Genomic DNA, 16002 nt, shown 5'->3' with positions numbered 1-16002 from the left:
TTTTCCTTGTGCTCTTTAACACACACACACACACACACACACACACACACACACACACACACACACACACACACACACACACACACACACACGGGTTATGCACGGGTTCAAGGGTGACGGGCACACGCCCTTCTCTGCCAGCCGCGTCAGCCAGGCCCAGTGTCTCTGCAACCGCCGCCCGCCATCCGCCCCATGCAGTCGGGCGCTATTTGCAGCCGCGCGGCCCCAGACTCGTTCCCTTTCAAGGGCATAGTTAGTGGGCGGGCTTTGGGATGAGTGTTAGGATATTAGATAGCTTGCTTGCTGCACGCCGCCCTCTTCCGCCACTGCCATTTCACATGTCCGTGACACTTCTGTGCTGCCGCCCAATGCCTTTCCGCTCCCACGCTTATAGGTGAGAATGGATGTGGAGTCGTCGAGATTTAGGGGGAGTTGTGCCCGGTAAACGTTGTTAGCGCGTCGCCGACGCAGAGCATGGCAGCGCATGCGGGTGCACCTCGGAGACGAGGCTGAATGCCAAACGCCCGGGTAGGGGGTTCCAGGCAACGTATGCGGGTAAGTATACTCAAGGTGACAACTGGGGCAACATCGCCCAACGCGGAGCTCGGTAACCGGCGTAGGTATTGGTCCGTAACTGCGCACGCGTGTTCAGCGGCTTTGTTCCGTTTGTTTTTGTGTTTAACACACACACACACACACACACACACACACACACACACACACACACACACACACACACACACACACACACACACGGTAAAAATGGTGGGTATCGGTAAGTAACTCCGTCGCGTCATTGGGCGGGCTTTCGTTTCGTTTTTTAACACACACACACACACACACACACACACACACACACACACACACACACACACACACACACACACACACACACCAGGTTTGCCGTCATGCATGCGCCCATGCCGTCCCCCGCCTGTTTACTTGCTCGTGGTCGCCCACCCTCCGTCTCTTTCCCAAATCGCGCAACCCCTAGTATAGTTAATTGGGCTGGGACTGGGCTGCGTGTTTGCTCTTGCTCGTCGCGCGCCGCCGCGCTAACATGTTCCTTCGCTCTTGTTCGTGACACTCCCCTGCTGCCGCCCTGTGCTCTGTTGTTTTCTTATTCGCTCGTAGGTGAGAATTTCATCGAGGATTGGGCGGGAGCTTGGACTTAGCGGCCAGGAGTAGCGACGAGGAGCTAGGAATCGTAGGAGTGCCTGGGCCTCACGGTACCGTGAGCACATGCATGGGTCTGCACCCTTGAGAGCGTGTGGACACTAATACCCCCTCGAGGTTAGAGTAGCGGGGGTTGCGCGATTTCCGGTTGGTAAGACCGGCGGCTCAACGCAGCAGGTATGCGAGGTAACTTCAGGTAACATCCGTAAACCGTCGCTTTGCTGCATCGCATACACTGTCTTTGCGCAACGTTTTCCTTGTGCTCTTTAACACACACACACACACACACACACACACACACACACACACACACACACACACACACACACACACACAGACGCCTGCAGTTGTACGGCTTTTTGCTTGCGGCTGTGGCGGTCAGTGGGGGCTAGCAGGTGAGCAGTGGTGGGAAGTGCCAGCCCATGACTCCACGCAGTATCGTAATACGGCCCAGGCCTGCCCAGGCAGACCGGGGCAGACCGAGTACGGCCAAGTGAGTCGTGAACTGTCTGCTGCACTTGAGTTGGTTTGGGGCACCCGTCGCAAGGTATGGATCTCCGCACGGCGCCTGGCATAGTTCTCGTTACAGGGTAGGACCGCGCTCAGTCCACCTGCAACACCCCTCACACCCATGCTCCTGATTCGCCACATTAGCAGCAGCAGCAGCAGCAGCAGCAGCAGCAGCAGCAGCAGCAGCAGCAGCAGCAGCAGCAGCAGCAGCAGCAGCAGCAGCAGCAGCAGCAGCAGCAGCAGCAGCAGCAGCAGCAGCAGCAGCAGCAGCAGCAGACAGTCCATGTCGTTTCACATGCAGCAGACACGTCGAGAGCCTTCATGCGCTGTCAATCATCAATTCATCATACTGCAAGCCTCCTAGCCCATAATCTACCTAACCCGTGCTTACGTGCTACATCAACAACATTCCCAACATCTCAATCAAATGTTTTAATTCCTCAGTGTGCCAGCGTAGTGCCCCAGGTACGCTGCGCACTCCTTCCGGGCGACGCATCCCGGTCGTGCCACATGTGCACGCTGCAACCACGCCTTACGACCACGCCATCGTTGTTAGTCCTGAGGCTCCCCCGGCTCCCGTGCGGTCGCACTTCTCGTCAATGGCGAGCTGCTTGACCCACATACGACGTAATTGCCATGTTCCCCTACTCGCAGTTGCCCACAATTGTGCACCAACGCCATCGCTAACACCACAACGCCGGGAAGACTACATACCGGAGATCAGGGCAAGGTCCATACGCATAGTCTCGACACGTTGCACATGCTTAGTACCTGCCAACTGACTGACTGGAGCAGTTAGAAGGCTTGGGGATTGGATGGCGTATCGGGGCCACATGTTGGTCCTGCGGCCGCCAAACCAGGCGCCGGCATGCCACAGTCTTCCACAGCAGGCAAACATCTACTAAGATTTAAGACATGCGTCCCACCACGAGTCCAACTTGCTCTCAACGGCCCTCACATGCATCTGTCACCGTGTCTCCCGCACGTATGCAGGAATACGCTAGCGCACTGACCCCTACACGCCGGCTGCCTTCGGGACAACCCAGCCTCGTTGCATTCTTCTTACTGCCAGTCCCCCAAACACAAGCGGACCGTTGCCCAAGACAATCACCCACACTGGCACTTGCTTTTTCTGCTCTTGTCTGCTCTGATGAAGAAGCCGCCAATGTCCCCCGGCCGGATGCAACGCCTCCTAATCCAGCGGCCGTGATGACACGCCGCCGCCGGCTCCGGCCGCGGCGGTGCCGGGGAAGAAGCTTTCGAGCGAAGTCTTGGCGCCCTTGACATGGGTGAACAGGCGGCGGTGGTAGTGGCCGCCGCAGTCGGGGCACACCACGAAGCGCTTGGCTGCGCAGAGCGGGCAGGTCTCCGAGTAGGAGAACTTGGCGCGCCAGTCCACAGTGCCGCGGCCGTCGCACAGCCGGCAGCGCACCACGCCGAAGCCCTTGCAGCAGCGGCAGGACTTTACTTTGCGCACCAGCGCGCCGCGCACCGCCGCGAAGAGCGCCAGCACGGTGCCGAAGAGAAACACTAGGAGCGAGATGGGCCCCACCACCGACGGCCATTTCCGGTTTGCCAGGGTGCGGAACATGGAGCCAGGCTGCCCGACCAGCAAAACTCGCGATAGTGATGCAAAACGGCCCTCCGCAGCAAACACAGACGGCCGCGTGGAGGGCCCTGCAGAAGCGACTGATTCTTCGCTGGCTGGAGCGCTGCGCTGGCTCTCTTGATGTAGAAATGCCTGCTGTGATATTACTTGGCGCTGGCGGTTCGCGGTACCCAAGCGCCCTTCCTGCTGCTGCTCCCAGTTGGCCTGCCCGCTCCGCGAAGGACCATCCGCAGCCGACGCCTCAAGCTCCCGAACCCCGCAGCGCTGCAGCTGCGAGGGCCCTGTCGTAAACTTGGCTGCCCGTGCCACCAGGTTGGGGTCAGTGGCACTTCGGCGCATCCCATGGCCATGGCTGAAGGGCGCGACTGCCGGCCGCGGCGCGTGTGCAGTGTCTTTCAGCGTACATAATGACGTGTAAGACGAGTTCCGACTGGCAAGCAACGGTGAAGCCATTTATTGTGCGTGCTGAGGTGCGGGGCGCACTGTAATTCAGAGAGTTTCAGTGTTTTATGTATATTGTAAGAGGCAGTAGCCAAAATTGTCGTCGTGCTTGGTGCTGTATGCCTTCGCCAACGGCGTGCAGTGAGCGGAGACTGTGGGTGACTTGGTGGTAGGGACACCGCAGCGTTATTGGTATTATAGGTCCAGGAATTCCTATGCGCTGTCAATTGCACAACGATGCAAAGTGTTCCCATAACTGCGTCCGCTTGTCATTGTCACATTGTGGTCCCAAATTTTGAAGCTCGCGCGGCGTCACGACGAATCCGTTCATTATTCAGTGAAGCCAAGCACCCTGTGCTGGTTCTGGGCGCCTTTATCATCAGTCCACCCTGGCGGGCGGGGGCTGGGTGGGCTCGTGTGCTGGCACGCTTTGGCCCACCTCCGTGCTGCCCTGTGCTGGCAGGGGACCATAGGGGGTTGGCCGCTGGCTGGCAGTTCTGGTGGCATTACGGCCGGCACGTCAGACGGCCCATACCGTGGCCGTAACCACATATCTTGTCTACCCCGGGGCCAGGACGTTGAAATGCGTAGATGCGAATGCGAATGCGACATATCTCACATCAAGTCACGTCTTGGATATTGACTCGGCAGTCCAGTGGGGTTCCCCTGACGTCTATCAGGGATGTTGCATCGCAGGGTTGCGACGCCAACTCAGCGACGAACATGCGGCACGTGCTGTAAAGATGCTGCTTGGTAGAACGCGGCCTGCAGCCGTGCACCTTGATGGCGCCGATGGTGGCGGTGCGGTGCAGGGCCTGGCGGCGGCGGCGCTGGCCCTGGAGGCTGCGGCGGTGGCGCAGGACCTGGCGGCGGTGCAAGGTCTGGGCCCAGCAGTAACGGCGTTGACGTGCTTACCAGAGGGGCAGGCACGGCCACGTGGAGCAGGAGAGCGCGGCGCCGCCCGAGCAGCGGCGCCGGCGCGCAGACTGAGACCTGCTGGTGTCTACTTTGCGGTCTGTGCTGGCGAGCATAGCACAGCACAGTATATGGTAGGCCGCACGCAGCAGTGAGGAGTGTTGTGGCTAGAAAAATTTCCTGCTGTTTGGTTGATTGCTGGCTGTGCTGTTGCTTGACGGCAGGACGTGGCTGGACACATTATGCAAATGCAAATGCGCATTATGCAAGTGCAAATGCACAGTATGGCGGGCCGTGCCTTGTTGTTGTTGGTTACAAGGCGGTGTGCACGAGCATGCGTGCTATCCTGTCCCCGTCTGTACGAACCGACCCCGGCTATGTCCGGGAGGTGAGGTAGACGCGTGCGGCCTCAGACCAGATACGTGGGTCAGCCCACTTTACCCATGCGTTACGAAACTAGTGCAAACGCAGACCAGAGCATAAGGCGTAGTTGAGAATCGTTGAGAATGCATACCGGTTATCCATACCAGTTGATAATGCCTACCGATTGCTTGATTGTAACGATGCGTTGTGTGATAATGACTTGTAAGAGCTTTGTAGCTGCGAGCTTATCACCGGGAAGGCGCGCAGGCAGTTCAGGCCCGTTGGGTAAGCGTGCGGGCAGGGCAGGGCAGGCAGGGTTTGGCACGATGCAAGGCAATTCATCTCGGAGGCGTCGCCCTTTCTATGGTATACGGACCTTTCGCCAAATCCACTGAATCACTTGTATGCAACATTACCAACAAGGCAAATGAAGTTTACGCACCAGCTGAAGTTTAATAGTGTGCCGGAATGGAGAGAACACTACATACAGTATGGACATCTTAAGAAGTACATTTATGCGCTAGCTAAGAAGGAAGCGGACCTTCAAGCTGGCGGCCAAGATGAGGAGGCGCTGCTCGCCCCGCTGTTGGAAGCGGAGCGTGATCAGGTGACTGAGCAATGCATAAGTGTGGTCCTAGTGGCTCGATGCGAGCTATGCGGAGCCCTAAGAGGGTGCAAGACTGGGGGCCTTTCCCGCGAGGTGTCGGACACAATGCGCAATGCGCTGTCGCATCCATGACACACAACTGACTGTTCAAGCATGGGCCCCGCCTCCTTGCGCGCTTGGCATTAGGGCCCCACGGAGGAGGGCTTCCAGCGGGAGTTAGACGCGCAGCTTGCGGCCACGCTAAGCTTCTTCGCGGTGAAGGAGGCGGACCTGCTCGCCAAGGTGTCCGCACTGGAGCTGGACATTCAAAGGCGAGTTCTGAGCAGAGCAGGGCAGGGCAGCCCAGGGCAGGCCGGGGCGGGGCGGGGCAGGGCAGGGCAGGGGCAGGGGCCGGGGCGGGGGCAAGGGCCGGCTGGGGGAAAGCTGGGGTGGGGCATCATGTATATGGCGGCGAATGGTTGTGCGTCACGCTGGGTGACCATCAAGGCCAAGGCCAGACGTGGGGCTTTCAAGCGCACCCGGCCATGCTCCATGGCAGACAGCGCCGCCATGACCACCGCATTCAAACGCAGTTCTTACAGCCCGGTGGCGCTGGCATCAGCCAGAGCGGCGCCTGGCTGAAGGGTCAAGCCCCTGGGCTGTGTGGATTGAAATGCGCCTTGGCCACCACACAGTCCCAGAAGGGGTGCTGTCGTGTCATGGGCGGGGGGGGGGGGGCGGCGGGGCCCGCCTCAGCGTGACCCTGGCCACACTGCCCGCAGCCACACGGCTGACGCCGTGCCGCTGGCATGCGGAGGTTGCCTGGCAGCGGCACAGCGTCGATGGCCAGTCGCCACAGCGTCTCGAGTTGGCGCCGCTCCCAGCGCACTGTCTGCCACAGGCGCGCCATCGTGCCCCTGGGTGAGGCTGCCGTTGCCTTGGGCATGTCCTCGCACCGCCCCTCAGCCGGCGCCAGAGCCTGTGCTGCGCGCTCGCAGTCCGCGGTGAAGGCCAGCCCGCCGTGCGCGATGCCGTCCAGCTGCATGGGCTCAGCCATGCGTACTGACAGCTTTGACAGGGCACTTGGATGGACTCTGCCGAGCAGGCGCCAGCCCATGCTTGGCATGGGGATGGTGCATACGACCTCGTGGGTGGACGGGGCTAAGTGCGCCGCGTGAGCCCATGGTCACATCGCGGCACTGCCCAGTGCCGTGTCTCTGGCGCGGGCGCGGACCACGTCGCGGCCAGTGTGACATGGCTACCGTATGTAACCCCCACCGCCGCCAGCGGCGCCGGGGGCCGACGTAAGGTGGGCCGTCGCGGCATGGGGAGTGCGGGCAGTGCCCCGTTACCGCGCAGCAGCTGGTCCCAGCACCCGTGTGCCCCGCCACCCATGAACCTCCACCGCTTGCGTTGCCCGCGCCCAGCACACCGCCCCTACCCTACCCAGCGAAGCACAATAGTCAACACCCTCAATGGCGGAGACGTGTATATGTGTGTGTGTGCATTTAAAGCTTACAGTGGCGATGCACGTGAGCGTGTACTCGGGGCCATGCGACAGGGGGGCACCCTGGAATCTCGCTGCCGCCATCACGCGCTTCCCCTGCCCACAGCGCACACCTTCTCTAGAGTCCACCGAGGAGATCGCACCAATTTCGAACCGCACCAGTCACCTCAAAAGGGTCACTCCTGGCCAAAACGCCGCAGGGCCCAGCGGGCAAGCCGGCCTGAGAACAAGCACTTGCATTGCCAGACGCATACAGGCACACGGCACACATGACACAGTGCATGAACAGCACTGCAACATTTTGTGTGTGGAAGGCGGTGTGATGTCGCGTCCCGCCCCTTACGTTGTGCCTTACCATCACACTCACCGAACGTCGCCACAACCTTGACAATGGGTCCCGGCAGAACTAGCCACGTGGCCAGCCCCGTTAATCGTTGTCAATTGCACACAACGACCGAGACTGGCGCGTGTGTAGCGTACCGGTATGTGCGAGGGGCGGAGGGCCTTAGGCTGTGGCGCAGGCCTGGCTGTTGTTCTGGCTTTCGCCTCACGTTTGTGCCCCGTGGCGAAAGGGTGAGCCCGGGCTTCCTGGTCTGGACCAGGTCTGGGACCTGGTCCCTTGACGTGCCGGAGCGCTTGGAGTGCGTTCACCTAGCAGGGCTTATCAGCCCTGGTCAGCAGTCGTTCTCGATTGTAGACTTGCCGGTACTCTTCCGCACCCGCCCTTGGTGTGCGACCGGCATTGCCGGTCGCTTCACCCCTGCTCCCCCATCACCCAAGCCCACCCCGCCGCCTGCCGACGCCCTCACCCGCACGCACAGCCTGGAGAAGATCCCCAACCGCGCCGAGGCGTCCACACTGGCGCGCATGGGCGGCAGCGCCAGCCCCGGCGGCCCCATGAGCAGCCCGCGCGCCGCCGCCGCCGCCGCCATGTCGGCCATGGCCTCGCTGGTCAGCCACAGCCCCTCCACACTGGACCTGGCGCGCATGGTCAACAGCACGCCGCCAGAGGTGCGGGCGGGCGGGCGTGTTTGTTGCGAGAGTGCAGGGACGGTGTGTGTGTGTGTGTGTGTGTGTGTGTGTGTGTGTCAATGCATCAGGCGCAGGACACGGTTTCATTGTTCCGTGTGGCAGGGAGGCCAGATCGAAGGATCCGCACGTTCCCGCCCCTTGCCTCTTCCACCCTGCGCACGCCTGCAGGACCACCGCAAGATCCGGGTCAAGTTCTGGGAGAACCCGCCCCGCCACCTGTTCAGCACCAACCTCAACACGCGCAGGGCCAAGCTGCAGGCGCGCTTCCAGGTGTGCACGTTGGGTCGGTGCGGCGACACGAACGGGCGGCGGCAGGGCGGCCGGGACTGGTGCCACTGGGCGGCGGGGCCGTGGGTCGCTGACTTGCTGCGTACCACTGTTCAGCGCTCTCAGGATGCACCGCCACTGGCCAGCCTCTCGCAGAGGTCTCCCTTGGGCTGATGAAAACCACCTACCGCCTCCCAGACCCACCCCCACGCACACACGCATTTGCCCACCTGCACAGGACCTGTACATCTCGCTGCACGACCTGCGCGAGTTCTTGCACATCAACAAGGAGGGCTTCCGCAAGATCATCAAGAAGCACGACAAGGCAGGGGCAGGGGCAGCAGGGCGCTGGGGGCAGCTAATGCGGCAGCTCACCGTCGGTCGGGCGGGCGCAGCCCTGAGTGCATGTGCAACACGTATGTGTCCGCCCCACAACCCTACTGTGTCCCTCCCTCTCAATGATGCTGGGCTATGTCGAGCCCTACCCTCGCTCTGACCCTGACCCCTGTACATCCGCACCATGGGCCGTACACCTAACTTGATGCCCTTCACCCCACCCCCGCTCCTGCCTTGCCCCTTCTCCCCCCCCACCCCACCCCACCCCCTCCCCAGCTGACCCGCGCCGTGGACCTGCGCGCCCGCTGGTGGCCCAACGTGGAGGCGCACCTGGCGCCCGCCGCCAAGCAGGCCGAGCTGGACGGCGCCATCGGGGCGCTGACCGACCACTACGCAGTGCTGTACACGCGGTGAGGCGGCTGGTGCGCATGAGCGCGTTGGTAATACCCGTAGGCGGCTAGCGACCAGCGCAAACGGCCCGGCAGGAGAGAAGTGCCACCCAGAGTCTCGGCGCACACAGGGGGGTAAATCGGGAACAGGCAGGTGTACCCGATACGGTATTCACCTGGCGAGCAGCGGGCATCGCAGCTGGCGGAAATGAGTGGTTGCGTAGATATGGCCGAAGTGAAGCTGCATCTTATCCGTGGCGTCGCCGGTGACTACATTACACTGAGAAAGCGTAACAGCAATGAGTGTTGTAAGCGCACGTGAGGGCCGGGGCGGGGGGGTATACGCCCAAGGCCAAGGGCGTTCGAGGGGGTCGCGGAGGGGCCATGAGGACAGTACTTGTGAGGAAGCAGGGCAGCACACGGACAGGGTCGATACTGATATACCGTACTAAGCGTACAAAGGAAGCTCGCGATGCATGCAGTCTGTTGTATGGGCTTCGTTCACACACCCACGCAGCCACGCACAAAAAAAACACGGAAGCGCACAGTACTGCCTGGTGCCGACAAGTCCGCGCATACAGGCACGGTGTCGAGTGCTTCTCCCTTTGTGCCTTCATGACGCCTGCAGCGGTGACGTGGCTCAGGCGGAGGAGCAGCTGTCGCGGGGGCTGCGCGAGCACATCACCGTGGAGCGAAACACCGTGTGGCGAGACATGGCGGTGCGTGCGGCGTGCGGGGGCGCGGTGCGGTGTGCTTTCACCCGGTCTTGGCATTGCACGGTGTCGTGTGTACGGCTCTCCTGCTCACACCCGCACCCTCGCACTGGGTCGCTGCTGCTGCCCGTGTCCCCGCCAGGCCATGGAGCGCAAGTACGCGGCGGTGTCGGTGAAGCAGGCGGCCGCGCCCGGGGCGCGCGTCACGTGAGTGGCGGCGCGCAGAGCGGGTGGTGGGAAATTGGGGGTAGGGGCTGGTGGGGGATGCCTGCAGCGCGTTGCGGCGCCGAAGCGGTGGCGGGGCCGCGTTGTTTGCCCGGGTCCTGGCGCGGCGCAGCCACACGCCTGCGTGCCACGTGTCCACGTGCATGCGCATGTTGCCTCCCGACGTGCACGCACACGCCGCTGCCGCCGCAGGTGGCTGCGCACGCACGCGCGCTGGCTGAAGCTGGCCCTGAGTGTGGCGGTGTTCGTGGTGCTGGCCAATGTAGAGGTGTGGCCGGGCGCCGAGAACGAGCCGCGCAACAACTGCCTGGCGCTGCTAGTGTTCGCGTCGCTGCTGTGGAGCCTGGAGGTGCGGGCCCTGCGCGCCATGACGCCGTGCAGCCGCCGCACCCGCTCACATCTGCTCATGCACCACCGGACACTTCCTCTCGTCGGGCTTGGGCGGGCTGTGTGTCCCTCTTTGGTGCTCGTCCTCGCCGCTCGTCCAACCATCCTTGCCCCTGACGCGAAGTGTCTGCGCCCTGTGCTCTTTGGGGTTGGACCTGTGGGTTGGGAGTTGCTGCGCCCCTTGCGCTGTAGCCAAGGTCACGTGTACGGAGTCTGAAGTGCAGCGCTGCGCCGCTTCAACACCGCCGTGTCCCTACTCGTCATGCCCCTCCCCCCTCCGGCCCTCCCCCAGGCTGTGCCGCTGTTCGTGACCAGCATGGCGCTGCCGCTGCTGATTGTGGCGCTGGGGGTGCTGGTGGACCGCTCCAAGGACCCGCCGCAGCGCATGACCCCGCAGCAGGCGGCGCCGGCCATCTTCCACGCCATGTTCTCGCAGGTGGGGCGGGGTGGGGTGGGGTGGGGTGGGGTGGGGTGGGGTGGGGTGGGGTGGGGTGGGGTGGGGTGGGGTGGGGTGGGGTGGGGTGGGGCGGGGTGGGGTGGGGTGGGGCGGGGTGGGGTGGGGTGGGGTGGGGTGGGGTGGGGTGGGGTGGGGTGGGGTGGGGTGGGGTGGGGTGGGGTGGGGTGGGGTGGGGTGGGGTGGGGGGCGGCAGGGGGCTGTGACTGGGCCCTGGGAATGGGAGGGAGGCATGGGAGGGACAGGGCGACGCTGGAATGCTGAGGTGCGGATAGGAGTTGGGGGCCTGGGGCGACAGCGGCGCCGCAGCAGGCAGGCAGCGCTGCGCCCGTGCGCCGGGCTGTATCGCCCTCACCCGCTGGCTGCATCTGCCAGAGGTCCCTCACACACACACACACACACACACACACACAGTCGATTTGCACACCTCCCCTTCCCTTCCGTCCCCCGCCCCAGACCATCATGCTGCTGCTGGGCGGCTTCGCCATCGCCGCCGCCCTGTCCAAACACGCCATCGCCAAGCAGGTGGGGGCGCGGCACGCAGCAGCCGCCCAGGGTGGCCGCCTAGGGTGGCCGCCTAGACGCAAGTGACAGGCTCAGCGGGGAGGGCAACCATGGAAGGCATTTCGCCCACCAGTGACGTCGGCGAGGCAGCCCGCTACACCAGGCAGCCCACGAGGCATCCCAGCTCCACACAGCACCCTTCGCACACCAGCAGCTGTAGACACGCCCCTCCCTTCCTCACACCCGTCCCCTCTGAACGCCGCTCCCGGTTTCACGCCCCTCCCCTCCAAACGCCCCGCGCCCCCCGCCCCTCGCTCTCACTCGCTGCCCAGGTGGCGGTGTCCATCCTGTCCCGTGTGGGCCGCAAGCCGCGCAATGTGCTGCTGGCGGCCATGTTCACAGCCACCTTCGCCAGCATGTGGATCAGCAACGTGGCGGCGCCCGTGCTGTGCTTCGGACTCATACAGCCCATCCTCAGGTGGCAGGGGGGGAGGGAGGGAGGGGGTACGGGGGAAGGAGGGGGGCAGGATGTGCGGCATGCCACGCAGCCTGGGCACCCTGCAATCTTGTTGAGAATGGTTCGAACCAGGGGGGTCATTAGCGCCCCCCCCCCGCCCCCCGGTTTCTGGGTCTCGGTATGTTCGGGGGAGGAAAGCACTCCCGAGCCCAAGCGGCGATGTTACTTGCCGGCGCCGGTCGCCCTGCTTCTCCTCGACGCCTCGGTCCGCTCCCATAAGTTTTATCGCTTGCACCTGTTGCCTCTGCCTGCGCTCCGCTAGTTTGGCTTGGTTTGGTTTGGTTTGGGCTGGCATTTACAACACCCTCCCCTCTCGCCTCCTCGTCTGTGCGGCGCAGGACGCTGGACCCCGGCCACCCGTTCGCCAAGGCGCTGGTGATGGGCATTGCGCTGGCGTCCAACGTGGGCGGCATGACCAGCCCCATCAGCAGCCCGCAGAACATCTTCGCCATCGAGCGCATGAGCCTGGACGGCCGCCCGCCCTCGTGGCTGGCCTGGTTCGCGGTGGCGCTGCCCGTGGCGGTCGCATGTGGGTGGCGCCGGAAGCGGGGCGGCCAGGGGGGTTACGGTAGTGGTTCTTGGGACATGCCTCAGTCGGGAGCGGGGCGCCGCACCAGCTGCGTACTGGGTGGGCTCTGGGAGTGCTGCCCCCGTGTCGCGACCTCCCAACCGCCACCTCCACCCTTGTCGCACTCGCCCGCAGGTAACTTTGTGTGCTGGGGTCTGCTGCTGCTGTGCTACCAGCCCGGCAAGGCCATCGCCGAGGTGCGGCCCATCAAGCCCAACACCGACCCCATCAATGGCACACAGGTGCGCAGCCGGCGAAGGCAGGCAGGCAGGCAGGCAGGCAGGCAGGCAGGCAGGCAGGCAGGGCAGGGCAGGGGAGGGGAGCCGGGGACAGCGGAGGCGAGGGATGCAGGGTACCTGAGGTCATGCAGGCGCATGTAAGCGCACCGCCACCAGCACCGCCACCGCCCCCACAGCGCTGCCCGTCCCGCCACCGCTCCCCTGCAGGTGTACATCATTGTTGTGTCGCTGCTGACGGTGGCGGCCTGGTGCGCCAACACCTTCCTGCAGCGGTGAGGGGGGCGGGGGCAGCAGGGCGGAGGGGAGCGGAGGGGAGGGTCCCTTCAGGTGACGGTGAGTGTGGTGAAGCGTTGTCGGTATCACAAGCCCCCAACCTAGCAACGCAGGTGTTGGGTGCCGGTCCGGGGTGTCGCCCCCAGGTTAGCCTAGCCCTCTTGCCGTTAGGGTGCCGGCCTCACCTTTTGGTCCAGCGACCCTGCCCCTGAGCCAGTGCCTGGGCTCGGGGCTCAGGCACCCGCCCACCCCGTCTTAGGCGGGCGGATGTTGCTTAGGAGGAAGTTTTGAAACTTTTGAGAGCGTCTTTTTTCTTCGTGATTCAAATATTCCGTAATGTACGGATGGTGCTCGGGCAGCTTACAGTGCAGTCCAGCGCGCTGTGTTTCAATCCTCGCAACCCCCTCCGCCGCCCGCCCGCCCGCGCGCTCCCCCACCCTTTGTGTCATTGTGTGCAGCTACACTGGCGAGATGGGCGTGATCGCGGTGGTGCCGCTGGTGGCGTTCTTCGGCTTCGACGTGCTCAACAAGGACGACTTCAACAGCTTCCTGTGGAACGTGGTCATGCTGGCCATGGGGGGACTCAGCCTGGGTGAGCACTGAGCGGGGGGGCAGCCGGGCGGGCGGGGGGGCGGGCAGGCGGGGGCTCACGGGTGTGCGCAGCTCCCTCATCCCTCCAAGCGGCAGTGCTGGGGCACGTGACCCTCCCCCAGGTCGGTTTCTGGTCCTGTGCTCAAGTTGCATCTGGTACTGGAAAGGACTATCTGCCTTCCCTAGACTTTACTCGTGATCACTGCAAGCCCCTCCTCCCGATTCCCCAGGATTGATTTGCTCCCGTCCCTAACTGGCGGCTTACACACATACGCACACACATACACACATGGGCATTTCATGCTTGTGTTTTATCCGCTCTGTGGTGCATGGGTGACTGCCCCCACCCCCTGCAGTCTGCAGTCTACGTCTTCTTGAGTTATTTAACATGCATGGAACCCCCCGTCCCCGCGTGTGATACACCTGTCCGCGACCACCTCGACTTGCGCTGCTGCCCGCCCCGTACCTCACGGCTGCACCCGGTGCTCGCCACTCCTCCTCGTTACCTGTGCACCCCTCTCCCTCTCCCTCATTCTCTCCCGCCCTGCCTGCAGGCGAGGCCGTCAAGAGCAGCGGCCTGCTGGCGGCGCTGGCGCTCACCATCAGCGACCTGGTCATGGGGCTCAGCCTGTGGCAGGTGGCGGCCATATTCTGTGGCATGGTGAGGGCGGCCGGGCGGCGCCTAGTGCTGCGGGCATGTGGTGCCTGTGGGGGCCACAGTACAGTTCGGGTGATGTGTCCGCACACGTAACACACGTCCGCCGCCTTGTCACTCCTGCCGGGCGAGCCGCTGCCTGCCGCCGCCGCCGCCCCATCCACACGCCATACCCGTGCCTCCCTCCTCCCCCCGCCCCCCCGCGCCCCCGCCCCCCAGGTACTTGTGGCCACCACCTTCATCAGCCACACGGTGGGCGCCATGGTCATCCTGCCCATCGTGCAGAGCGTGGGCGAGGCCATGGCCGGCACGCCGCACCCCAAGCTGCTGGTCATGGCGGCGGCGCTCATGTGCTCGGGTGCGTGCGGCGGGGGCGGGGGCAGGCCGGCGGGTGTGTGTGGTGGGGGGGGGGTTACATTAATGACTAGTGAAGGAAGTGGGGGGGATGAGAGTTTGTGGGCCAGAGGGCCGGGCAGCCGGCGTACCTACCGGTGTTTTGCCGCCCGCTGCTTACCACGGGGCCTTGCCGTGCTACCGGTCGCACACTCATTCCACCACAGTCCAGCCGCATGTGCAGCCAGTCATGCAGCGCCCTTGCGCCTCACCCGGACCCGCCCGGCTCCACCCTCGCCTCCCCGTCCTTGCACCGCTACGCGCCCTGTCCCCCTGTCGACCCCCGCTCCCCCTCCCCTCCTCCCCTCCTCCCCACCCGCCCCCCTTCCAACACACACACACATACACGCACACGCGTGCAGGCGCCATGGGCCTGCCTGTGAGCGGCTTCCCCAACATGAACGCCGTGAGCCTGGAGGACAGCACCGGCAACGCCATCGTGGGCACCGGCGACTTCCTGGCGGTGGGCGTGCCCAGCTCCGTGTTCGCGTACGGCATCATTGTCTCGCTGGGCTACGTGCTCATGCTGGCGGTGGGCTTCTAGGGCGGGGGCGCGTAGGCGGGCGGGGACACGTAGGGGAGATGCTATATCCTATCAGGAGGGAGCGGTGGAGCACAGGGAAAGGTTCAGGCGGGTTGCTGTCTGGATGGCGCTGGCAGGCCGGCGGGAAGCCAGGGGCGGTGGGGTGCACCGCGCCCGTCAGGCATAAGGCCAATGCCAATGAAGTGTCACATGCGATGTATGGCCATGTTGAAGGCCGGGGTGCGACGGGTCTAGTTGTGAGGTCAGGGCGTTTCATTACACACACGCCGACGCGCCACGGCCTACTGGGCCCACCCCACATCTGGACGTGGAGCCCGCGTGGCGATACGCGCACAGCTTCGCTGGTGGCCAGGGGACGCGGGGGTGACGCGAGTGAAAAGCCGAGTGGGCGGCACGCGGTGTGAGCGATCAGGAATGGACCGGCGCTGTGGCTGAGGTGCACTGTGATGCGTGTGAGCTGTGTGAGCATGACGGTGCGGGGAGATGCGACGAACGGACGAACGCTGAGGTCGAGGAGAGCTGCTGGGGGCGTGCTAGTCGTAGCTACCATACAGCGGAAGAGCGCGGGTTGTTAGTATACCATGCAGCGGAAGAGCGCGGGTTACACAACTAACACAAGGAGCTCCCCCTAGAGGCGGACTGGGGAGCTGGCTAGTCAGTAGGCTGCGAACGTCACAATCTGCTGTGGCCTGCAAACCGTTTGCGGCGTGTACCGGTATATGACTGGTGCTGCCGGAGTACCGGGAACTTGCTTCGCATCACCCTCTGCTCTTGTTTGTACAAGGAATTCAGTGGTGCTGCCGCCTGG

General features: G+C 63.8%; 3 protein-coding genes across 3 annotated transcripts; 2 read left to right on the top strand and 1 right to left on the bottom strand.

Moving 5' to 3' along the window:
• Positions 1 to 1747: 1747 nt before the first annotated feature.
• On the bottom strand, positions 1748 to 4057 carry CHLRE_06g251716v5 (uncharacterized protein). Its single transcript, XM_001696597.2, has one exon. The coding sequence runs from the start codon at positions 3632 to 3634 to the stop codon at positions 2879 to 2881; it is 756 nt and encodes a 251-aa protein (XP_001696649.2). The 5' UTR covers positions 3635 to 4057; the 3' UTR covers positions 1748 to 2878.
• Positions 4058 to 4357: 300 nt separating this feature from the next.
• CHLRE_06g251683v5 (uncharacterized protein) lies at positions 4358 to 5252 on the top strand. Its single transcript, XM_043062610.1, has one exon. The coding sequence runs from the start codon at positions 4480 to 4482 to the stop codon at positions 4804 to 4806; it is 327 nt and encodes a 108-aa protein (XP_042923316.1). The 5' UTR covers positions 4358 to 4479; the 3' UTR covers positions 4807 to 5252.
• A 135-nt stretch (positions 5253 to 5387) lies between these two features.
• CHLRE_06g251650v5 (uncharacterized protein) lies at positions 5388 to 15990 on the top strand. The gene is made up of 19 exons (XM_043062609.1): positions 5388 to 5621; positions 5808 to 5932; positions 7929 to 8118; positions 8308 to 8409; positions 8645 to 8731; positions 9019 to 9152; positions 9760 to 9850; positions 9987 to 10051; positions 10262 to 10418; positions 10749 to 10892; positions 11367 to 11435; positions 11747 to 11892; positions 12270 to 12460; positions 12635 to 12741; positions 12946 to 13010; positions 13470 to 13603; positions 14157 to 14263; positions 14477 to 14615; positions 15013 to 15990. The coding sequence occupies exons 1-19, from the start codon at positions 5442 to 5444 to the stop codon at positions 15192 to 15194; spliced, it is 2415 nt and encodes an 804-aa protein (XP_042923315.1). The 5' UTR covers positions 5388 to 5441; the 3' UTR covers positions 15195 to 15990.
• The last annotated feature ends 12 nt before the right edge of the window (positions 15991 to 16002 follow it).

Source organism: Chlamydomonas reinhardtii, chromosome 6, assembly GCF_000002595.2.
Source record: "Chlamydomonas reinhardtii strain CC-503 cw92 mt+ chromosome 6, whole genome shotgun sequence".
Classification (NCBI taxonomy): Eukaryota; Viridiplantae; Chlorophyta; class Chlorophyceae; order Chlamydomonadales; family Chlamydomonadaceae; genus Chlamydomonas; species Chlamydomonas reinhardtii.
Note: the sequence above shows the minus strand (reverse complement) of the source record. Positions and strands in the feature narration are given on the sequence as shown.